Source organism: Salmo salar, chromosome 03 (assembly GCF_965601325.2).
Source record: "Salmo salar chromosome 03, fSalSal1, whole genome shotgun sequence".
Lineage (NCBI taxonomy): Eukaryota > Metazoa > Chordata > Actinopteri > Salmoniformes > Salmonidae > Salmo > Salmo salar.
In genome coordinates this window covers 35,688,909-35,713,302 of record NC_138293.1, presented here as the reverse complement: position 1 = coordinate 35,713,302, position 24,394 = coordinate 35,688,909, and the positions used below count along the sequence as shown (strand labels likewise).

The 24,394-nt window shown below is 46.1% G+C and overlaps 1 protein-coding gene across 5 annotated transcripts in view; it reads right to left on the bottom strand.

Annotated features, from left to right (window-relative positions):
- The window catches only part of mib1 (MIB E3 ubiquitin protein ligase 1), a 103,223-nt gene that overhangs the window by 43,432 nt on the left and 35,397 nt on the right, over window positions 1–24,394 (bottom strand). For all 5 annotated transcript variants that reach the window (XM_014191774.3, XM_014191775.3, XM_014191778.3 and 2 more), the window contains 8 exons: window positions 24,227–24,293; window positions 23,531–23,735; window positions 23,146–23,332; window positions 20,093–20,237; window positions 19,736–19,869; window positions 18,759–18,866; window positions 18,289–18,486; window positions 17,644–17,795 (listed from right to left, as the gene is read on the bottom strand). In XM_014191774.3, the coding sequence (XP_014047249.1) occupies window positions 17,644–17,795; window positions 18,289–18,486; window positions 18,759–18,866; window positions 19,736–19,869; window positions 20,093–20,237; window positions 23,146–23,332; window positions 23,531–23,735; window positions 24,227–24,293 (1,196 nt within the window). The remainder of the gene's footprint in view (window positions 1–17,643; window positions 17,796–18,288; window positions 18,487–18,758; window positions 18,867–19,735; window positions 19,870–20,092; window positions 20,238–23,145; window positions 23,333–23,530; window positions 23,736–24,226; window positions 24,294–24,394) is intronic.

The following is a 24,394-nucleotide window of genomic DNA, read 5'->3' as shown; positions in this document are numbered from 1 at the left end:
AGCTATTTATAACTTGTCTTCATTTTGGTGTCGCTCAAATATGACATGAATATACATTAGACATGGCAAAATGTATAGAATTGCGCGAAAATTTGCTTTAAATGTGCAACATTTTATCTCGCAACCCTTGAAAAAATGTGTAGAATTGCAGGAAATAAGCTTTAAACCTGCAAAATTCTCTCCACCAACAAGAGGGGTGTGAACAGTTTGTGTCAAACAGTGCTTGTGCCCATAGAAATAGACGTGGCACGGGCGCTGGAAGGGGCCCCGAGTGAACAAGTTTGGGAACCCCTGGTGTAGAGAATCAATGAACCATCTAAACTGCTGCGAAATATATTTTCCATAACAAAAAAATATTGTATTTTCAACTGTTTGAAGCCGGTGTACAAAACCGAAAGTAAAAGATCCAAAAACAAAACTTAAGAACAGCAAGCACAGAAAGAGCGTACACAGAACAGATCTACCGCTTCTTAGACTTGCTTTCAAAGAGAATGACAGATCAATAACACACATTTCTATGTGAATTTCGTTGGATTGCCCAAAAAGTTACAGTGCAGATTTAAATAAAGGTTAATAAAATAGGCTACCCTTTTCCTCCCTTAACTGTGCTCACCAACTGTAACATGAGCAAATTGCTATCAAGACCTTTTTTTTTTTAAATGGCAAATATCAAAACTACTCGGCTGACTCCCTCACTCTTCTCTTGTGAAGTAGATGCACTGAATAATAAAAGTGTTGCGTTTTAGAAATCCCCAGCACAGAAAGCGCAGAGGCTGTATGTGTGTGAATATGTCAAATGAATAAGAAGAAAGAGGGAGAGGGAAGAAGGGAGAGTGCTACACTTTCTGCCTGTCTCCTACAGACAAGGGAATCCTCCCTTCCGTCTCTCCCTCAGAATGCACATGGTAAGAGAGGAATGCTGCAGTTTTTTCATTCCTCCGACACCTTTTTCAAACGGCAGCTAGCTCCCCATGTCAGACCGATGTCTTTCCCCTCCTAAAGGTATGGCTTGAGTGTGTGTGTGTGTGTGCGTGTGCGTGTGTGTGTGAGAGAGAGAGAGAGCGCTCCACCCCAACCCCCCACCTCTCCCTGACTCTGACGCTCCCCCCTCCCTCCCCCAACCAGAGAGCTGATTCAGCGAGTCAGGCATGCACCCAGCACACGATGGCTGCAGCAGCTGGAGCGCAAGCTCTCTAGGTCATTATGGTTCTCCTCACTACGGAAGAAGAGAGGAGGAGGAGAGGGAGAAGAGGAGGAGCAGCCCCAGTTAACAAACTGATCTGACAGGTAACATATGCTCCCCCCTTTTTCATTTAAAAAGGGGGAATTTACCCGACGGGCCCCTGACGTCTCTTCCCTCTGCTCCGTCCTCTTCTATCGCTTTCAGCGGAGGGACGCAATCCATTATTAAGAGCATGGCTTGGCTGTGAGTAGCGTAGTCAGTCGGAAGGGGGAGTGGAATTTACTGTTCTGCAGTGGCAGCAGTCAGCAGCACACAGTAGCAGCCAGCCAGTAGGACAGAAAATAACTTAACCAACCAACACCTTGGGGCTTCTCTCTTCTGGGGTCTCTTGCTGGCTGCCTGGGTAGACCCATAGGAGGAAAGAGAATACCGGCCGGGAAGGAAGGAGCGTGGAACGAAAAAGAGAGAAAGAAGAAGCAGGTGAAGGTGGAATGAACGAGGAGGGAAAGTTGCCGTCTGTTCAGTTGACGTCCACATGGATATTTTTGTTGTTTCCCCTCTCTCCCTCCCCCTCCCGCACTCACCCGGTTGTGCTGTGGCAGGACATGCTGCTGCAGCAGCATCAGAGCTCCCGCTCTGCCTGGCTCATTAGGTGTCACGGTTGCAGCCCCTCTGATATCTAATGACGGACTCGTTAGCTCAAACCCGCACTGACGTGGAGACAGAGACAGCCAGAGACAGAAGCATTCGCTCTTCTTCTTCTTCACACTCTGTCCTCCATCTACCTGACTGGGAACTCATCCATTTTTTTGCGTCCACTTGATAAAGGAGATATCTGATGGCGATAGAACATTTCTGGGTATTTGATTACCCTCGTGCCTTTTCATTCACTGGCCAAGATGAGGCCGAAGACTTCATTTTTGGAACGGGGTCATCATCATCGTCGTCGTTTTTGTTTTCTTTGAATCATAGGGGTACGTTTTGAAGACATAATAGTCCCGAGGATGACGGCCGGATGGTCGGAATGTGGATGATATATCGTCGGTGTGGATGACGACGAGGTGTCAGCAGCCTTAACGAACGGCGTCGGTTGCCATGGCGAACAAACAGGACTTGAGTTTTAAACAGAACAGGATGAAATGGACCGGATTGACGGTACAAAGCTGGGTCAGTGAATTAACACCGATGTGGAGGTAGAGGGGTGGGGACAGGGGGGAGGAGGGCTGATGGGGGTTACGGCTGACTGAGTGGATGTGTGTCACAGGCTGGCTGAACCCATGCAGTGGTGGTAGTAACCCAGTTTGTCTCGCTCTTCCCCTCTCCCTCCCTCTCCCACACTTGCTAGGGGCAGGCAGGCAGGGCACAATACTGCAGTGCTACTGTATATCTCAGACCACACCAGACCAGGCCGGGGCAGGGCCAGACAGCAAGGCACCAACTCTGCTCATTCACTCCTTCCCTTTACGTCAGTCAGTCAGTCGCTAGTTAGCTAGTCCTCCAGGAGGAATCCCCCCCACCTCACTCAATTCTCTCGGGAGGCTGTGACTTTTCCTAAACGGGACGTCACACCAACACAGCAGAGCTGCCTCATCCACCCACCCAGCCAGCCCTGCCCCATCTTTAAGCTGAGAACAACTGGACAGGACACCTCCAATTCTCAATGGCCAACTCTTCATTCATTCCTATTTCCAGAACCAGAACTCACAAATACATTTCACTATATATGGCATTAACACTTCCACACTCGTCATCCACATTCACAAACATAAGTGTTTAGAGGTAACATGTAAACTAACTCTCCCCCACACAGACATAACCTCAGTCAGCCAGTCAGCACCTAAGCTAGACTGCTAGTGGTTTAGAGGGGGGTTGGGAGTACAAGCTGCCACCAGGCAGTGTTGACTTGTGGAATGTGTTGAGCTGGGTTAAAGATTCATTAGAGACTCGCTGAACTTTTCACGCCGTCGCGCAAATCGTTATTGATCTATTGCCTCCTATCCGTCATATTCTCCCCCTCTAACAGAACAGCTGCTGCCACCGTTAAACACGGGACGGGCAGGTGAGGAGGAAGAAAGAGTGACAAGAAGAAAGGGAGCGAAACGCCCACAGAACCAAGGAACAGAGAGAAAGAGGTGGAGAAAAGAGCGAGGGGGGAAATTAAAAAAGGAGCAGCGCCACCCACGGCCAATCAACATACAAGTGCTGAGTGGGCAGGCCAGCAGTATTAGTGCATGCATGTGACCTCTGGCCTGTTCTGTGCTGCCTGCCTGTGTATGAGCCTAAAACCCAAATCCTGCTCACAATAGCTTCCTATTCCACTTGGATAGATCGCCACCCTCGTTTTCAAACATCAGCAGGAGGCAACGGGCCAGCAGGGAGCTGGGTGGACACTGGACACACCGCTAGCTGGGGGGCGAGGGGCAGACAGTGACACCAGAGACATGTATGGGACAAGAGCGAGGAGGGAGGGAGGTGCATAACTGGTTAGGGATATGGGGAAGAGGGTGGGCGTAAGAGAGAGCGAGAGAGAGAGCGGGGGGAGGATCAGGGAGGTGTAAAAGTATACCATGTAGCCTACGTAACTTGAAAGTGCTCCCCTATTTCCAGGACAGTAGGATCAAGCCTCATACAAGACAAGGTGCACAGAGCCTAACCACCTACCAAGGACGCATAACCAGCAACGAACAAGTCAACTACGCTTAGTCTCCACCGCTTTTGAATTTTTGACCCACCCCTCTACACTCGTCCTCTTTCTTTTTTTTTTATTTGCTGGAAGAAGACCAGGACAACCTTCTCTTGCTGTAAAATGAGAGCGAGAAAAAAAGAAAAGAAAAGAACTCCCTGTTCCCAATGGTTTGTCCCAGTTCTCTGGAGGACTGATGGGATCACTGGGACAAACAGCACCGACAGGACTGGAACACTTCTGAAAATGGGGGGAGGGGAGGGGGGCTGGTTGAACTTTACTGGGTAGCTAAAGAAAAGCAGCCTCGAGTGTTGATCTGAAATCACGCTCAAAGTCACCTTACGGTGCAGACTCACACTGCATTCTTAGGAGGGGGAAAACGGTGAGAGAGAAAATCTATGCTGCCACTACTAGCTGCTCCGTGCGACCTTGTGAATTCACTGTGATTGCCTACTTGGTGTACATACTTCTTTATGTACCCATATGAATATATGACAGCTATGGAATGTAAAGAAGTATGTATTCTTGGTGAGGTGTGGACCCTCAACTGGCGGAGCGACGGGGAATGTTTCTTGGTTGATGAGAGTCCCTGTTTTTTTTGTTGACAATCTATATCGCTGTGTGTGGAGATGGTTGTGAACACAACTGCGATTTCGGGGGGGTGTAAATTAGAATAGTGGGCGGAGTGGAGAGAGGGGCGAAGACATTAGCTATACTGTTTTGGGGAAGTGTCACTGCAGCAATATAACTGCTGTAGGGACATAGTTAATACTGGTTTCTCTAACTGGCAATATGATCCACACTATTAACCAAGAAATCAGAATATTTCCCGAAATGATTGTTTAGACTACATGTGTCTACCAGAGTGGAGATATAGGGTTAGCGTGTTTGGCTTGTATTATTCTCCTGTGTGGTGGAATTAATTGGTTCTGTCAGTTAGTTCCAGTCAGTAAGAAACGACTTGGTTGGAGCTAGTAAGGAACGACTTGGTTGGAGCTAGTAAGGAACGACTTGGTTGGAGCTAGTAAGGAACGACTTGGTTGGAGCTAGTAAGGAACGACTTGGTTGGAGCTAGTAAGGAACGACTTGGTTGGAGCTAGTAAGGAACGACTTGGTTGGAGCTAGTAAGGAACGACTTGGTTGGAGCTAGTAAGGAACGACTTGGTTGGAGCTAGTAAGGAACGACTTGGTTGGAGCTAGTAAGGAACGACTTGGTTGGAGCTAGTAAGGAACGACTTGGTTGGAGCTAGTAAGGAACGAGTTAGTTGCGTCACCGACAAACTCAGAAGTAATAATGACCCTGTGACATCGCCATAGGAACAGGTCCTCCTTTCAACATTGGTGGGCTTTACTGCATTATGGCCTTTTGAATCACAGCCAGCTGCAACTTAGCTTGCGACTAGTACAGGGGGAGGGAGAGAGAGAAATAGGTATGCCAGAGAGCCAGGCCAGAGCTCCATTATTAATACTATAATCTCTTCAAAAAGGTCCCTCGGGACAGGAAAATAAGGAAGGTGAATTATGGCAAAATGTTGCCATCTTTGTTTAATAAAAGCGCGGCGATGGGATGAAAACGCAGCAGAGAGGAGAGCTGCTGAGGAGGCAGATCAGAGAGAAAGAGGCAGGCAGGCAGTTGCTGCCGTTTAAAAAGCTGCTGGCTCTGCCACAGTGCTGGATCATACGGCAGGCATGGTGTGTGGCGTTAGCCCTACTGTGTGTCCAGTCCAGCTATAGCAATGTCTCTCCCAACATACCCCCCCCCGACCCCTCTGAAAACCCCTCTGCACCCCTCCCCTCCGCTGCTGATTCCTAGCCTCATTGTTCAGTTTGCTATGCTTGCCAAATGCTTTGCTGCGCCGCACGGCAGTTGGCAGTGCAGCTTAGGACCGTCGAAAAGTGACAATGCAGGATCAGGGCCAGCTTCGGCCCTGTCAGACGATTCCAATTGTATCACTGCTTCAAACAAATAAAGGCCCACAGGAGAGGGGGGGGGGGGAAGAGGGCTGTGGCAGCTGAAAAAGGTGTAACAAAACTAAGAAAGCGTTTCCATTGCGTTTTTTGGTCTGCAGCGTAAAAAACAAAAGCTTGCGGAAGTTGTCGTAGTGAGCTGAGCTGAGCGGTGCGGTGCGCTAACACAAAATCTGCTAAAAGCAGCACAGTGCAAACCAGACCATGCTAGTGCAGAGCAGTCAAGCAATGGAAAAGTCTAGTGCTTCATCTGGGACACCTTTGTGCTATGGGACTAGTATAATGAAATAATGCACAATGGCACTCTGTTGTGGTTTGATTAACATGCTGAGGATGGCGCTGCGAGGACGTATTCCATTTGCCATCCATGAGAGAAAGTGAAAGGAGGTAGGGAAGAAGCAAGATTCTTAATTCAGTCTTTGACAATGTGCACCAGTGCCATTCCAGCGACAAGACAGGATTTTTTTTTAAGTAAAAAAAAAAAAGTCTCATTTTTAGACTTCAGAAAGAGAGAGGTGGAATTTGTAACCTACTTGTCCCCTCTTAATACAGTCTGGTTTTTCTTTTTACCTCAGTGCAGTCATATTTGATTCATGAAGATAAAACTGGTGGTACAGGCACTCAGATTCTCTGTGGTGTAAACTAAAATGCTTGAAGACTGAGACAGACCTGCGTTTGCCTTTTCTATGAAGTGTAGGCTAGCTCAGGGTGCAGCTACGCTTTAGGGTAAGCTAAGCCGTTACTGCTTGAAGGAGGGGGTTCGGAACTCGGAAATTAGAAAACGTAGCGAATAGTACAAGAGACCTTCCAATGAGGGTAGGGGTGAAATGGTTACGTCAAGCTCAAATGTCATTTGAAGAGACTAATCTGGACAGAAGATTTAGGCTACTAAATGTATTTCTCTTTCGTTACCCCCCCCAGTCTAACCTTTCTCAGTCCTTCTGTCAATAACCATCTGCGTATGTCTCAATCCCTCAATCTCTCCCTCCCTTTCTGTAAAGCCATAGCAGCTATTCTACCAACTGTCTAGGGGGTCTCTCTCTCTGGCCATAACATGCTGCCTGACTGACACCACACAGCAGATGCTGACATTATCAAATGCTCAGTGCCTGTCGGTCGGTCTGTCGACCCCTTGCTTTTGCCCTGTTATGGACAGTGGACGAAATGGTGCAAGCCGGGCCCCCACCCATCTGACTCATCTAGTGTGTGTGTGTGTTGCAAATAGCCTCTCTCCTGTGCCATACCGAGCTGCCCCTGTGCTGATCTCTCTCTATCGCTCTCCCGATCTGTCCCTCAGCTGCTGCTCTGCTCTTAGAAAGTGGCTCTTAGGCGCACTCATAGAAAAACCTGTTCACATCAAAACTGTTCCGGAAATTGGAGCAACAAAAAGGTATAATAACTAAATGACAGTTAAAAAGTACAGTTAACCAGCAGGCCAATGACATTCATTGAAAGGACCACCATGGAAAACATGAGAACGCTCATCGTTTAAATACATACTATTTTAAAATAAGTCTATGACTGATATGAATGACTGGGCCAAAGTAATGCCCCCTTGAGCGCTGCATTAGGAGTGTGTGAGGCTGACTGCGGAGGTATGGGTGTCGGCCTCGGTTTCAGTGACCTGGCACGCACACACACACACACACGCAGCGGGTCCCATCCGTCACAGGCTGTAATTGCTACATGACTCCGGGACATTTGACTCAAGTGCACCGCGACAGATTATTATCCTTTTCTTAGGGAACCATTTTTCCTCCCTCTCTCAGAGAGAGGTTGGAAAGGCAACTTAAAACATCGCAACAAGGATAAATAGACTGGCTGGAGGGCAGAGCAGAGCACGAGGGAGATATGGCTGTGGTGTGGGAAAGAGAGAGGGGGGGGGTAGAGTAGAGATTTTAGTTAATGGAGCGGGCAGACATAATACTTGATGGCTGATGTCCTAATTGCAGTATTAGTACACTACACACTTCCCTGTACTGTATTATACTGTATGTTCATGTTTCCAGCTTGTTCCAGCTGGGTTGCCGACACTCCAGTCCTTGACCCAGTGAACACCTAATGCTTTGCTAAAGCTGGTAAAAAGGAACCAAATCACCTCTTGAATGGATTTGGTCCCCTTCAACCAGCTGTAGCTATGCTTTGATGACTACATACCGTCCTACCGGAGCTCCTCTCTCTTCAATGTTCTGACTGACTGGATGATAGCGTCAATGATCAGGTGTAGCCAGATGCCTCGACTTAGTGAAGATGAGAGCCGACGTGTCTAAGTGATTATTGATCAAGTATCATGTTTCATTGCTGAGTCTGTCTGCCTTTCTTCCATCTTGACTAATAAAAAAGAAGCCATCAGAGACTGAACAAACCGCTGCAGCGTCCCTTACTCTTCGACTTGACCGTAGAACGCATGTGCAAGACTGGCATTCCAACCAGATGCGCAACTCAACGGCTGTTTTTAAAAAAATAGCAGGGGACGTACAGGTAACTGCCAAAACAATGGAAACACTTGAGGGGTATACAAAGTAGATTGAAAGCAGGTGCTTCCACACAGGTGTGGTTCCTGAGTGGATAAAACAATTAACATCCCGTCATCCATCTATAAAAATGCTGGGTAGGCCATTATTTTGCCGACTACGGATGCATAGCCGTAGGGCACAGGTGGTCACTGAATGGTTTGATGCGCATGAAAACGATGTAAACCATATCTGTAACCCATGGCCGTCTTAGTCACCAAATCTCAACACAATTGAACACTTCTAGGAAATGTTGGAACGGAGCCTGAGGCGGTGCGTCCCACCACCATCTACAAAACTCCAAACGATGGAATTTCTCGTGGAAGAATTGTGTCGCGTCCCTCCAATAGAGTTCCAGACACGTGTAGAATGTATGCCGGCTCGGGTTGGCCCAACGCCCTATTAAAGACACTATGTTGGTGCTTCCTGTGTTTTTGCAGTTACCTGTACGCAGTGCGCTTCAGAAACACCCAGCGTTCCGCGCTGAGTTAACTCACATGGCTGTGTAAAGAATGCAGCAGCAGCCCAGGGGCCACGCCAGAACTAGCTCCTCCAACTGACTACCACAGGATGATATATTAACATACAATTAGTGTTGAGACGTGGGGAGGCAAGCCAACGCAGCACAGTGGGGCCACATAAAACGGTTTGAAAGTGCAGATCTAAGGGAACGTTTTAAAGAGAGCGAAGGGGAGTGGGGAATAGTAGACCAGGTACCGGACCCCCTCTTTGGAGAAGCCTCCTTTGTGTGTGTGTGTGTGTGTGTGTGTGTGTGTGTGTGTGTGTGTGTGTATGTGTGTGTGTGTGAGCGAGAAGAGGGGGAGATAAGAGCCAGATGCTCCAGAGGACGGGAGCTAAACGCACAAATCATAAGGAGCAGACCCCTCGCAGACTGACACACACGCAGCCGCAGTTCATGCAGGCAGATCAAACCATTCCTCTGCACCCCCCCACCACCACCACCACCTTTCTGCCTCTTTCCGTTACTCGGTCTCTCACATACAGAATTGCATCACACTTGGCTTTCATGTTTAATGTCAATCTGACCTGACCGAGCTGTGACATCACACACCCTAAAGCCATGGCTATAAGTGACTCAAATGGGCCAACATCTGGTTGAAATTGTGATCTATAAAAGGGACACGGGTGTTAAATTAACAAAACAAAATATAAGCCTATGAAGAACAAGAAGGGTTGCACTTGTAATTGAGTGGTTATTGCAACTGTGCCATTATACTATTATAACCACAAGTAGCCTAAAGTGTTTGATTAGCTTGTATAAAAATAAAAAAAAATACGTTTTCAGCTGCAGCCGCTCAAGAACAATAAAGATTTATTGAAATGAAAGTTAGAATTAGAAATGTTGTCTTTGGCTTCACCACATAAAAACAGACATAAAACTCCATCATGAGCACGCCATTCTTGAGATCATTAAATAAACTGGACGCAGCAAAAAAGTTGATATATTTTGCGTTGTCGGTCTAAAGCAATAATCATAGTGTTCATCATAAGAGTTTATCAACACGTAGAGGTCAAAGACCGCCATCATCAAGACTGAAGGGCACCTGGTCATCTCCATGACTCCGATCGTCTTATGCATGTCACGGTCCGAGACCACCGTTTACAGCAAAACGTTATACTTTATCCTTGAACTACGAGTAGCCTTGCACAACTTCAAGTCAGGGATTTTTCTGCCATTGTAATCCTTGCGTGGCCTGCCTAAGTATTTTTCGGGTTGCCTAAATCCAAACATTGTTAAGTTAATACATTTTAGAGATGGAAAAACACATTCGGTGTAAAGTTAAATGACTAAAACGGATATAAAGTACGTAGAAAAGATAACGACCCATATATTTTTTAGGGCTGACCCCAATTAGTCGACTCGTCAACTGTTTGGTCGTTAGGCTGTTGGTCGACCGAGATTGTTTTAGTCGAGCAGTAACAAACGCATACAGTACTAATCAAAAGTTTAGACACACTTACTCATTCTAGGGTCTTTGTTTTGACTATTTTCTACATTGTAACAGTGAAATAACACATATGGAATCATGCAGCAACAAAAAAAAGTGTTAAATCAAAATATATATTTTAAATTTTAGATTCTTCAAAGTAGCCACCCTTTGCCTTGATGACAGCTTTGCACTCTCTTGGCATTCTCTCAACCAGCTTCACCTGGAATTCTTTTCCAACAGTCTTGGAGTTTCCACATATGCTGAGCACTTGTTGGCTGCTTTTCCTTCACTCTGCAGTCAAACTCATCCCAAACCATCTCAATTGGGTTGAGGTCGGGTGATTGTGGAGGCCAGGTAATCTGACGCAGCACTCCATCACTCTCCTTCTTGGTGAAATAGTCCTTACACAGCGTGGAGGTGTGTTGGGTCATTGTCCTGTTGAAAAACAAATGAAAGTCCCACTAAGCGCAAACCAGATGGAATGGCATATCGCTGCAGAATGCTGTGGTATCGAGCTCCGTACCGCATCGCCAAAATTTTGTAACAATGCAGAAGGCTCTGTATAGCTTCGCATTGACATGATTGGTTGATGGTAGCTCTGCACTGCTCCGTGAAGTGCAAGAAGTATGAATGACCTTGACATCTGCTGAGGCCATATCACCGTAAATGCTGCATGGTCAATGCTGAAGTCGGATTGACCATGCACCCAGATGCACAATGCCCTTCTCTCTCCAGAATGCGCTCTCTCCCGCCAATTTGTGCACATTCATTGTTGCTGGTTAAGTGTGCCTTGAATTCTAAATAAAATCCCTGACAGCATCACCAGCAAAGCACCCACACACCATCCCACCTCCTCCTCCATGCTTCACGTTGGAAAACACATATGCAGAGATCATCCGTTCACCTACATCTCACAAAGAAACAGCAGTTGGAACCAAAAATCTAAAATTAGGACTCATCAGACCAAAGGACAGATTTCCACCGGTCTAGTGTCCATTGCTCGTGTGTCCTGGCCCAAGCAAGTCTGTCCTTATTATTGGTGTCGTTTAGTAGTGGTTTCTTTGCAGCAATTCATGAAGGCCTGATTCACGCAGTCTCCTCTGAACAGTTGATGTTGAGATGTGTCTGATTCTTGAACTCTGTGAGGCATGTATTTGGTCTGCCATTTCTGAGGCTGGTAGCTCTGATTAACTTATCCTCTGCAGCAGAGGTAACTCTGGGTCATCCTTTCCTGTAGCAGTCCTTATGAGAAGCAGTTTCATCATAGTGCTTTGATGGTTTTTGTGACTGCACTTGAAGAAACTAAGTTCTTGAAATGTTTCGGATTGACTGACCTTCATTTCTTAAAGTAATGATGGACTGTCGTTTCTCTTTGCTTATTTGAGCTGTTCTTGGCATAATATGACCTTTTACCAAATAGGGCTATCCTATGTATACCACTCCTACGCTGTCACAACACAACTGATTGGCTCAAACGCATTAAGGAAAGAAGTTCCATAAATTAACTTTTAACAAGCCACACCTGTTACTTGAAATACATTCCAGGTGACTACCTCATGAAGCTGGTTGAGAGAATGCCAAGTGTGTGCAAAGCTGTCATCAAGGCAAAGGGTGGCTACTTTGAAAGTCAAATATATTTGGATTTGTTTAACACTTTTTTGGTTACTGCATGACTCCATGTGTGTTATTTAATAGTTTTGATGTCTTCACTATTATTCTACAATGTAGAAAATAGTCAAAATAAAGAAAAACCCTGGAATGAGTAGTGAACTAACCCATCGCGGAAGCCTAGACTAAAAGCCAATTTATTTTTTATACAAAAATATTGTCGGAGGCTCCATATTGAGGGTGTGACGCAATTGCGGAGCCTCCAGAGACATGCAGATGCAAAATCGAGCTCCGTACCGCATCGCCAAAATTTTGTAACAATGCAGAAGGCTCTGTATAGCTTCGCATTGACATGATTGGTTGACGGTAGCTCTGCACTGCTCCGTGACGTGCAAGAAGTATGAATGACCTTGACATCTGCTGAGGCCATATCACCGTAAATGCTGCATGGTCAACGCTGAAGTCGGATTGACCATGCACCCAGATGCACAATGCCCTTCTCTCTCCAGAATGCGCTCTCTCCCGCCAATTTGTGCACATTCATTGTTTCATAACTTCATTATGTCAATTGTTTGCGTTTGATTGTTAGTGTATATCAATTCCCCATTACATATATCCCCTGTAGTACATTTACCATTAATTCCTATCATTTCTAATCTACAATGTTTGTTGCTTTGGTTACGGTAATTATTTAAATGCATTCAACATTATTATTCCAGTCTTCTCATTGTCTGAGTGGACACATTGTTTGGAGCGTGCCCAACCTATGATATACTTGTGAGAAACAGGTTTTGGTTCATTTCATTCAATTTAGTCATTGTCTTTTGTTGTTTGGAGTGCTCCTGTCAATGTTGAGTAAGGACACACACACACAGAAGTAGGCCTCTTCCCTTCAATAACCACTCAGCGTGAAAGCGGAAAAAATGTCATGCTCTGATCCAGTAGAAATGTCATAAAATAGGCCAAACTGATAACTTCATATCAGTGCTTGACTTGGATTGAAATAGGTTCCGGTACTCATTTTGGATGCTGGCACTGTTTATATTTAGGTGCAGGAGCTCCATAATACTTTTGAGCTGATATTCTATAAGAGGAACAGGAGCTCAAGCAGTAGAACATTTGAGGTGCCGGTACTCCGCTCTGGTGAGCACCTGCCCAAATCAAGCACTGCTTCGTATCCTTAACGCAAATGCTCACTGCAGGGTAAGTGAGGGCCCAGAATATTTTGTACAATGTTGCAAGTTTGCTAGCACAAACTTCAGGTCTGGACCCAACTTAATAGTTGATACAACGTTTCAAGTTCATTGCAGACAGGACTTACGTAGCCAATGTCATTTATAGGATATTTATTTTTTAAATCAGGATATTTTCTACCTGCAGGCTGCAATTTTTTATTTGTTGGCTTTATGTAGGCAGTATTCATTTTGTTATTATGTTTGAGCAAAAGAACGCAGCATTATAATTGCAGGAAACTAGTTTTAAAACTAACATTCTCACTCAGCTCTAATGTAGAATTGCAGTTAAATTAGCTTTAAAAACAGCAAAAATGTCTCAGCTCCATGGAGAATTGTTTTGAATTGCAGGAAATTGTCTCAAAAATGCTAACTTCATCTACACCGCCAAGACGGGGGCCTATAAAATGTTCTAAAGTTTGGCGCGCCGACAGGCCGACCACCTTAGCCCCTTTCGATAAAAAAACAACAACCCTGGAGGTGAACCTAGCCTGGTAATAATAGCATAACAGTCTCAATCCCAATTGTCTCCCAGTCAGATTAAGCTAATCTTAAAGTACCTACTTCAGGTGGTAAAACCCTCATTGTAATTCCAGAAATGTCTGCCCTGCAGCAGCAGCAACGAATCCCAGAAACCAAACAAACATCCAACACAACCATTTCACAGCAGTCTTCACTACAGGCCTCTGTAAAATATATTTTTGAAATAATTATGACCCGTTACAACGACCAACAGTAGAAGCGATCTCCTCTCTCTAGTCTCCATTAGTTCTGGCAGAGTGAACCGGTGTGTGCGCCTGGTAACCCAGCAGGTCAGGTAATTAGTACTATACGGGGTGTCCTATCCGTTTGTTGGTGCGTTAAAGCTACATTATGCAATTTGGAGAAAAAAAGAAAAAAAAAAACGTGTCCTGGCAACTTGACCCTTAAACAGATTCCCAGATCCCAGACTGTAGCGTTAAAGGGGATGTTGAGAGCTGTATTAAAAAAGGGTGAGAGGCGTGTAAAAAGGTGGCGGAGTTGTCTGGTCTGACACTGCAGGGCCTGCTCTGTTTGGAGCCCCGTACCGTTTATGACTCACAGGTTATTAATCGTATTGTTTACAGTGCTGTAGAAGCGAGCGCCTTCCAGCCAGACAGAGCCAGAGCTGCTGAGAGGAACCAGTCCCCCGTCAGCGGCAGAAGCAGCAGTAAACACACACACACACACACACACACACACACACACACACACACACACACACACAGTACGTACACACGCAAGCTTAACCCTCCATACTCAATTTAAAAAAGGTGTCACCTCAACTCTTCCTATTTACCAAGTAGCCTAAATTACACACTAATTGTAAAAGACGCAATTAACTGACTCACAAAACCTGTTGCTTTATATATAAACACGACCATTTCAATCTGCTTTCAATCTCTCTCCCTCTCTATTCATCCATCTTCCTCCCTCTCTCCCCCTTTCCATCTCTCAGACAAGCACATACAAAACTTGACGCGGTATGGGTGAGTAATGACAGCGGTGATATATAGTTTAGCTCCCGCATTAGCAGGCGCCCCTGCTGGTACAGTTTATTTGTCTCCGCGTTTGGGCCTCCACTCCACACACACTGCCAGATGCCAGACTCATCTGTCACCTCAACTCCTCCTGTGTCGTCGTCCCCCCCTTCATCCTCAACAACATTTACCCACACCTGGAGGGCACTACCACACACGCACACTGGCTGCCCGCCATTACTGTCTGATGTCTGAACATATGGCTGATGGGTGTCCTATTTAGTGTACATGGAGGGATTGTCAGATTTGTTTCTCTGGTCCCAGATGATGCACAAGACATGCAACTTGGATTATAAGTACAATCAATACAAGAACATCCCGTGGCAGGAAGTATTCATCCATAACTGAACATAAATAGCCTGAACAGAAGCTTGAGTCATGTACCACTGAACAATAACCATTTCAACTGAACAAACACCACCCGACAGATATTTCGAGGGAAAGGATTTCATTTCCCGACCTATTTTCAAAGGTTTGGCATCGCCACTGACGGCCACTAAACTTCGTCTGACAACCACCTAGGGTGCTTTTGAAGAACACGACACTACTACTGCAGTCAAAACCTACTCCCAGACCCAAGCACTCTATCAGGACTCAAAAGCCACTGCATTAAAGCACTGCTAAAATAAATACATTCACTTCAACCAAGGGAGACGTCCTTTTCAAGGGGTTTAAGACGTGCTCGAGTCCAGACGGCCATTTTTCTCTCTCTCTGCAATATTGTGGAGGAGCTTGAGTGTGAAATCGACGTACACATCTTGGTTTCTCTGAAGGCGAGGGGGACAGAGGTTGGGTGGAAAGCAAGGCAGCAGGTCACAACAACACGGGCCCTGGCCTGTAACAAATACTGACTCCAGCACTTTTCACCTTTACTGTACACTTGATATAAGACTGACAACTCCCACTGTTACACACTGGTGGAGGGAATCAGGGTATAAAATGAACACCTGCCAAATGTGGGTAGATTAAGATATTGGCGGGTAGGGATGTCTATTTCACCAGCCACGTAGGCGGGTGGTCAATATGCAGGGCTCCACAGTGCGAGCATTACGTTCACATTTGCAAATAACAGTCAAAAGTCAAGTATGAGCACGTGCTAATTTCGGCCATTTTGTTTCACAGCTGCTAATCGCCCAAAGAAATAGGAATCCTGTATCCCACCTCACGCAGCAACAATACCTGGCTAGGGAGCTTTGCGCACTAAGTTAAGTGCTGACAATGGCGTGCAACTGCAGCCTGCAATTCGGGGCGTTCTTGCATGTGGGCGTTCCTGCATCTGACCCCCCCACCCCATTGGTCCCTTCATGAACCGCCCCAACTAGCTTGCTAGTTAGCACAAGGTGTCACCCCCACCTGCTGTGTACTAGCTAGTTTGACACCGCCTCCCTCCTGCTGTGTACCGGGCCGTAATTGCACCCTTCTCAATGCTGATAGATTCACTTTTGGAGGCACTGCGCACAGGCATAACAGTTGGTCTAATTTACTCTAAAGTCAATGAAGTGAGACTTGGTCCTCGTGTTTCTTGGCTACTACATTGTTTTGTTCACAAGCTTGGTTGCTTTTCGATGTTGGTTTGAATCTGCTGCTTCAATTGAAAGCAAAGAGTCGCCGTCTACTACTAGTCAGATCCAAAATCACACACACAACTCAAGTGGCCCCGTTACCACGGTAACCACCCGCTCTTAAAGGGGCAGCAGAACATTTTCTCATCTGATAAAATGTTGGTTGAAAGACTGAACATTTAGCAATTTACCACATTACTGGTTTTAGAAACATTACAAAGCATGGTCATGTTTTTTTTTGGTGTTATGTAATTATGGCAATAACAACAACAAAAAAGTACATCTTAGGCCCTGGAGGGAATGCAATGTACAGAGCATTAATGTACAGTACAATGGGAGTCCACTCAGTCCAGTTGCCTGGACTGAAACACACTCAGAGTTCAAGATTCATATGAAACAAAAAAAGAAGAAAAACAGAAACATTTGTCTCCCATCTTTTGATGCCATTAACTGGTTAAATCACCGCATTATGACAAATGACTTCAATGCGCCTGACTGAGGCCACAAGGCTTATGCAGTAATAGGCAGGCCGGCACAGCGAGGCACGCCGATTGCAATCCAGATTATTGTTTTAACTGGCTATCTATGAGTTGCAGGCAGTGCCATAGGAGGACTCAGGGGGGCTTAATGTATTCCAGTGTTATACCACTATTATTCCACTGTATTCCAGTGTGCTGCTGCTGTCTGTGCCACTCCCAGTGGACTACACCATACCAGACTATGTCAGGCAGGGCTGAAATAGCAGGTGCGCCAGAGCCCTCTGACCCCAATTCCCTCTGTCCTCGTGCCAATGGAATGTGTATCAGCTAAGGGGAATGATAATGTCCCCTAGCTAGCCCTGACCAGACCGTACACCATGAGCCAGACCTACTGCCAAGCCACAATGGCAGCGGCTAGTGTGTGTATGTGTGTGTGTGTGTGTGTGTGTGTGACCGGTATATTGTAGTCTCGCTGAGCTACCTGCCTTAATGTGTGTCTCATGCATGAGAATAGCCCATAGCTACAGAGTGGAGCAGAAGCAACCAGGTGGAGCTAGAAATAGACGTGGCCAAGGACGAGGAGGCTACTGACAGAGGCCGTAGACTTGCCTAGTCTAACAGTCAGAAACAAACACATCAACCTCAAAAAGTCATTTGCGGTTCAGTGTGGTCATAAGCCATTTTCTAGCAGTCTCATTCAATTTGTTCATTTGCAATCAATAAAAGTAAAACGTGTTTGAAACACTTCAACTTGGCAAGCCACAAACGCAACTGTATAGACGCCAGGGCTTCCCATTCCATTCACTTGGTTTCCTGTGAAGCCAAAAGGCAGATTTCCACATTGACTTTTTTCATCATCAGCCCTGGCTTGGCGGTTAGGGCCAGATAAGTATCAGGGTTGTACCTGGGGTTCCCTCGGAGGGCAGCGTGGTGCAGGGCGTTGAAACCGTTGTTGTTGGTAATGGTGACATCTGCACCCGCCTCCAGCAGCACAGACAGCATGTCATCTCTCTTCTTACTGATGGCATCATGTAGGGGGGTGTCTCCCTCTGAGTCCTGTAGGGGGCGACATTATACCAACGTCACTTTGACCACCTGCACCACACCCATTATCACTAACAACACCCATATAGATTTCACCTAAACCCTTGAGTGCAGCGAGATCCACCCAAATATTTGGTTAGAGGTTGGATACATGACAGCGCTCCAAAGCAGGTATCTGCAAACTCCCATCTCATGAATGTTTGTACATTCACTGAAGGGACAACTCATTCCTAAAAATCGGGGACAATTTGTGTAGAAATATCCAATGCCCTACAGAGCATTTATCATCTTAGGGTCAAACATAAAATATCACAGACCAAAAGAAAACAAGAAGTACAATTTATGGGTGAATCAAAATCAATGAAAACGTACCTGTCAACACCGCACCAGCATGAAATTCACTTCTGAGTACACGGTTTACAGCTGAAGACTCAAAACACAGTCTACTCATGTATACATGTACTCACTCATCTGTGTGCGTGAGTGTGTGTGTCTGAGCGGTTACCTGGAGGCTGGGGTGGCAGCCAAAGTCCAGTAGGGTCTTGACCACCTGCAGATGGCCCTTGTTGACAGCGATGTGCAGGGGCGTCTGTCTGCGCTTGTTCCTGGCGTTCAGGTCTGCACCGCCTCTCTGCAGCACCTCGATCACAGAGCCCTCGTCTCCGAAGGACGCGTGGTGCACCGCCCGGTCTCCATCCTTGTCCTGGGAGGAATATTATACATAGACTGACACACTGACCCGATGTCTCCACTGTTTACATCACTGTGTAACTATGACTGACCAGGTCAGCTTTTTAAGAGTACGACGCGAGACCTGTATAGGTAGACTGGGTACGGAAAAAGAGAGAGGGATTGGTTTCTCTAAAGTGGTTTCTCTGTTCATTTTGGTATTGAGGAGAGTTTAAATATATGAGTACTGAGAGGGGACTATAGTATTGATTTTAGCATTGAGGAGGGACTGTTGGATGTACAAACCTCGGCCTCCAGGTCCACGTTGTGTTTCAGCAGCAGCTTGAGGACGTCCACGTGTCCGTTCTGACTGGCCGCCTGCATGGCTGTGTGTCCAGCACACTGCCCGTTCACCTACAAAACACACAATATAACACTGTTCGTGTGTTTGTGCGTTTTTGTATTTTGAGTTTATCCGGTGCACTGCCTCGTCACTTGCAAACAGAAGACAAATATGCGTGTGTATTTCATTGCCAACTGCAGTACTGCAATACTTAGGGCATTAATATTAATGCAGGCTCCTTTGGGAGTCACAGAACGTGCCTTGTCCTGGCGGGCAGATCACTTGGCACAGCTCACCGAGCTTTAAGCAATAATTTCACTGAAAGGCGCCGGGGCACCTGGCCAGCCCTCACAGCACTGACACACACTGCCGCTGAGACTGCTGCAGAACGCTAAGATGATCAACTCTAAGCAGCTCTCGAAAGGCAATAGGAAATAGGAGAGCGCAGACAGCTCTCCTTAGGGGAAGATTGTTGGCCTGGTTGATGTAAAGGATGCATCACAAAAAGGGACAGGAGTTTTTCCTGACTGTGGCCCCCTGACAAGGAAAAACTCTGCGCCCCACCTGTATCGTATAACTAGCCCCCAGAGTTGTCCTAGTAACGTGGAAAATTGGCCCTAGACCAGAACATGGTGTATGTTCACCATGTCGAGACGGTGAACGAAGCAAGCACTGCAATGCACGCCAATGCCCTGGATGCTTGCACTGGGCCGGAGCGGAATGTTTTAAAGACGAGGTGTGAAGTAAATGGCTGTGACTGGCTGCAGTAAATGGTGCTGTATAGAAGGCACATCAGAATGTTTACCTGTGACCTAGAGAAATGTCTTTCTTTATAGAATTATTTTGCAATCTCAATTTGCAATAAATAGATCTTAGGGAGAAAAACAAAAATGGGACTAAATTAAACCCTGAAGCTGTGTTGAATGCAGGGATCACTTACGTCCACGTCAGGTCTCTTGAGGATGTCCTCCACCTTGGCCAGGTCGCCATTGGCTGCTGCTTTGACCAGCTCCTCATTGATGTCACCAGACTCCTGGGTCTCAAACAGCTTCTTCAGCAGCTGAGACAGACGCTCTACACACAGATGGAGAAAAAAAAAAAACGTTCCAAGTTCATCCTCTAGATCCAAGGAGTGAAGAATGTGTGTGGTGTGCACGAGTGGTCAGTGTACGTGCATGCCCACTTATAAACGGGCTAGAAGCAGATAGGGAAAAAATATGAGTTTATGGTCTGTGTATCTCAGTGTGCACGCACATCTTCTATGTGTCTGTTCTGACTGTGTGTGTGTCCTGCCTACCTCCGGATGCATTGGTGACAGCTGAGCCAGCGGGGGCCACTTTGGTGACAGCAGCAGGGTTGTAGGTCCATGACGTTCCGCAAACCTCCACCTTCAGGTCGCTGTCTGAGTAGATCTGCTGCACACGGCCCACCTTGCCCAGGGTCTGAGGGAAACAATACATTATTACATTGCTACAGCCTTTCATTACAATCACAAAAGAGCATATACACATCGTATTGTTAGTTTGTCTTTGAAGACAAACCAGTGCTGCGATGAAGGAGCGTTTAAGTACTGAAGATTATTGAAGTGAATTCTGAAACTCCTTTGAGCATTCTGGTGTCTAAGAAAGGGAGGGTAAATGATCTAAGACATAACAAAGATATAGAAAACATAAGCAAAATGCCCCCCCCCCCCCAAAAAAAAAGTCAACAAAAAAAGAGATGCCGTGTGTCTGTGCATCTAATTTCTATAAAACCCTTCGTTCCTCTTCCAGGAAGAAAGACTTGGCCCTTCCTTTCCAAAAACATGACAGGAAAGAATAATCACAGATGACTAAAAGCACTGTTCTGATTATTCATTCAAAGGGAAGGGCAGTTGAACGGCTGAGCGAACGGCAGACTTATTCCTCATCTATATAGCCAATTACCTGGGACCTTGTTGATGTCCGTCAAGGGACACACACCAGAAAATACTTCCACTGAAACGCCGTACAAGTTGAGTAATGAAAGGGATTTGCTGGCTGTCTCGCCGGTTCGTTCCAATATCCACAGTCTTCAGCATACTAGATAGAATGCATGGCCGACACACTGCGTTTTTCTACATAGTATGCTAATGTCAATATTAAAACAGACAAACACTATGTTGCAATATGCACTCGGTGGCCAGTTTATTAAGTACGCCAACCTGTTCACGAAAACGGTTCGCGCCAACAGATAGTGAGTCCTGTGGCCGTGGCATGCTATATATAGCAGGCAGATGGGCATCGAGGCATTTAGTTACAGTTCAATTGAAAGTTAGGATGGGCAAAACGAGCGACCTAAGCAACATTGAGTGTGGTATGATCGTCGGTGCCAGGCACGCCGGTTCCAGTATCTCAGAAACTGGCCGGCCTCCTGGTCTTTTCACACAGTGTCTACGGTATACCGGGAATGGTGCGACAGACACACACAAAACTACCAGTCAGCAGCAGTCCTGTGGGCCAAAACATCTCGTTGATGAGAGGTCGAAGGAGAATGGCAAGAGTCATGCAAGCTAACAGGCGACCCACAAAGAGTCAAATAACGGCGCGATACAACAGTGGTGTGGAGAACGGCATCTCGGAACGCACAACTCGTCGGTCCTGGTCACGGATGGGCTATTGCAGCTAACGCCCACACCGGCTAAAAACAAAAAGCGATCACCAACACCGGACAATTGAGGAGAAGATAAACAACTTGTTCTTTTAGGTTCTGGGCATTTGTTTTTCATTCCAACAAAAAACGCAACAAAGTGCCTATGCAAGTCCTCAATGTCACTCAGAAACTAATTCCAGTGTCAACCTGCCAGTTTAAAATCTTTGCCAGTGTGTACACGTGTAGGTTACCTGAACCTGCACCTCCCTTTCCAAAGTATAGGCTACTGTCTATGGCCTACTGATGTTATGCGTGATTCAGAAATTAGGGAGATAGATTTTTTTTTTTTACCCGAGATTAACGGATTCACTTTTTCAATGACAGTTGAGGATACTATAGATATCACGTTCCACATGGGATTTGTGAAATGTTTTTATTTTAATTATGGTGCCGCTTCGCACACACAAGCTTGTTAGCAAATGCTGGTCCAACGTTAAGCCAACTCTCAGAAGTTCAAAGACATTCAAAGTTTCTCCATAGCAGCCGCTTCTCCGTTGGTGTGGGCGTAATTCAGATAATGTAAATCACATAAAATGCACTGCGCTTCAAGCCAAGCCTCCTCTCCTCCACCCTCTCTTGCTCTCTCCCCACACGCAACATTTCAGTCGCCCTACACTAGTCTGTCCAATGCATGTGAACAACTATTGCACTTGATTGGTGAAGTCATTTAATGTTGAGCTAAAGGAAAAAATTTAAATAAAAAGATTTCAGATGTATCAAAAGGAACAATATCAACCAGTACTTTTTGGGGTTTGAACCGGTTCAGAACTTTATTTTGCTGGTCGGAAAATTGCAACGGAACAAAATAATAGTTATATTCGGAACAAAACGATTGCGTGCGCAACTATGGGGCAAAACAAACGGGGTTGGCTTAGATTGTTGACAACTTGTCAACTTTATTTTGTCTCCAATGTTTACTGAAAACATAGTTGCACAATGAGCGCTTGTCTCTCAAACCCATCATTACAGTGGTTGGTTAGCTAGCAAGCAAATGTTTGCCATATTAGCATAGGAGTGACAGTCAAAACAAGACATGGTATCAAGAACAAGATCCAACGAGCTACTTACGATTCCCACACATAGTAGTTTGTCATTGTTGCTAGCTATCTGCCCATCCAGAACCATAACACACAGCCTTCTGCCCCTTTGAAGAGCGTGCATCGTTTTTGTGACAGCTAACCCATCTATAGGGGGCTGTAGCAGGCAGGCAGAGAGCAGCACCATTAGTGGCTAGTGATCAAAGTAAGTACCTATCACTGGGTTTTAAAGCTCGTTAGCTGTCGAGGGTGTTGGTTTTAGTGGAGCGTTGGAGGATTGTGGTGTGATGTAACATACAATTTGATGAGATGAAGCAATGACTATCTACGATTATGCCAGTTTACAGACTTTTAGCCTAAAATCACAATAGCCTAGTTTCTGCCATAGTCATCACATATCATTACACCCCAGCGATACTGTCATTGTTATGTGGGAGGTGAGAGGAAAGAAAAATGCCTTTATGCTGACGAAGGAAACACTTCCTTTTGACCACTGATGCTGCGAGTTCTGGTTTTTATTGCTCATACAAAAAGATGTCCGTTTAAGGGTTTTAAAAAGGTGTGTTTGTCTGTTACAGGCACCATGGAATAGGCCCTCCAGTTGTGAGGTTTAAGGGTGTGTGTGTGTGTGTGTCTGTCTTACAGGCAGCATTGCCTCGGCCCACTCCCCGTGTCCTCTCTGCAGCAGTTTAATGCGGTCGATGTCGTAGCAGATCTGGACCAGGTCTCCCACCAGGAACTGGGAGCTGCCGCCCTCTGCCCCCGCCGCAACACCTTCCCCACTACGCACCACGTTGGCTTTGGTCAGCACCGCAGGGTTGAACGTCCACCTGTAACACACGTTGGTAACGCTTTATTTCAGATGGCCTCTGTGACATGTCGGAAATATTTTTCATTAGGCCAAATACGTTTCAAGTCCATATCATACTCTTGTTATGACACAGAGGGTGCTGCTTGTGTTATGACTGGATTGACCTGACACCCCTATGCTTGTGCACTGGTCTGAATCATGAACTGGTAGAGCTCACCTGTTCCCACTGGGGTACTGCACCACAATGTCGTGGTCCTCGTCAATTCCACACACGGTACCGGTGGTGGTGAGGGTCTCGAACATGCCGTCTGTCCAGCCTCCGTGGCCGTGCTGCAGGGACTGGACTATCTCCAGGTCCAGGTCGATGTTGACCAGGTCTCCGATCTGCAGACCGCCTGGGTTCCTGTTGCCATTCTGTTCGCCTGTGGAAAGAGTGCAAGGGAAATACATACTGGTTACACAGTACGGGGGGTACATTCCTTACACTATGTAACCTTGTTTTATCTAGGTTAGTCTCATTAAGATAAAATAAGGTGGACAAATCAGATCCTGGAGAGCCTTATGTGATTATTTCATTTGGTTTCTGCAGTGCTGCATCGGGTGCCTAACATAACCCAGGTATCCCTGGACAGGAAAATCTGAGAGAAGATAATCATTTTCCCAGCCAAGGAGATGGGATTGTGGGAATGCTGTGCCAGTGTGACCTGTGACTGCACCCAAGCTGTCTCCATGCAGCCTGGTCCTGTCTGTATCTGTGTGGTGGTGCCACCTAGTGGATGCCACCAGTAACTGCAGCCTGGCATGGACATGCTCCTGATGCCCTTGGACTCCACTGCAGAACACTGTGCTGGGGAGAAATTGGTGCAATATTGACGGTAGGTGTAGTGCAACGGATTACTAATACAGTACTCACCTAGAACAGGGCAGTGGTCTCTGTAGAAAGAGCCTCCTTTGGCATCCTGGACACATTTCAAATCCGACTGAAAAGGAGAGACGGGGGAACAAAGTGTCAGCTAATTATCTACTTGATTCAATCTATTAGAACTGCAGCAGAAAAATGCGACAGTAAAATCACACTGCC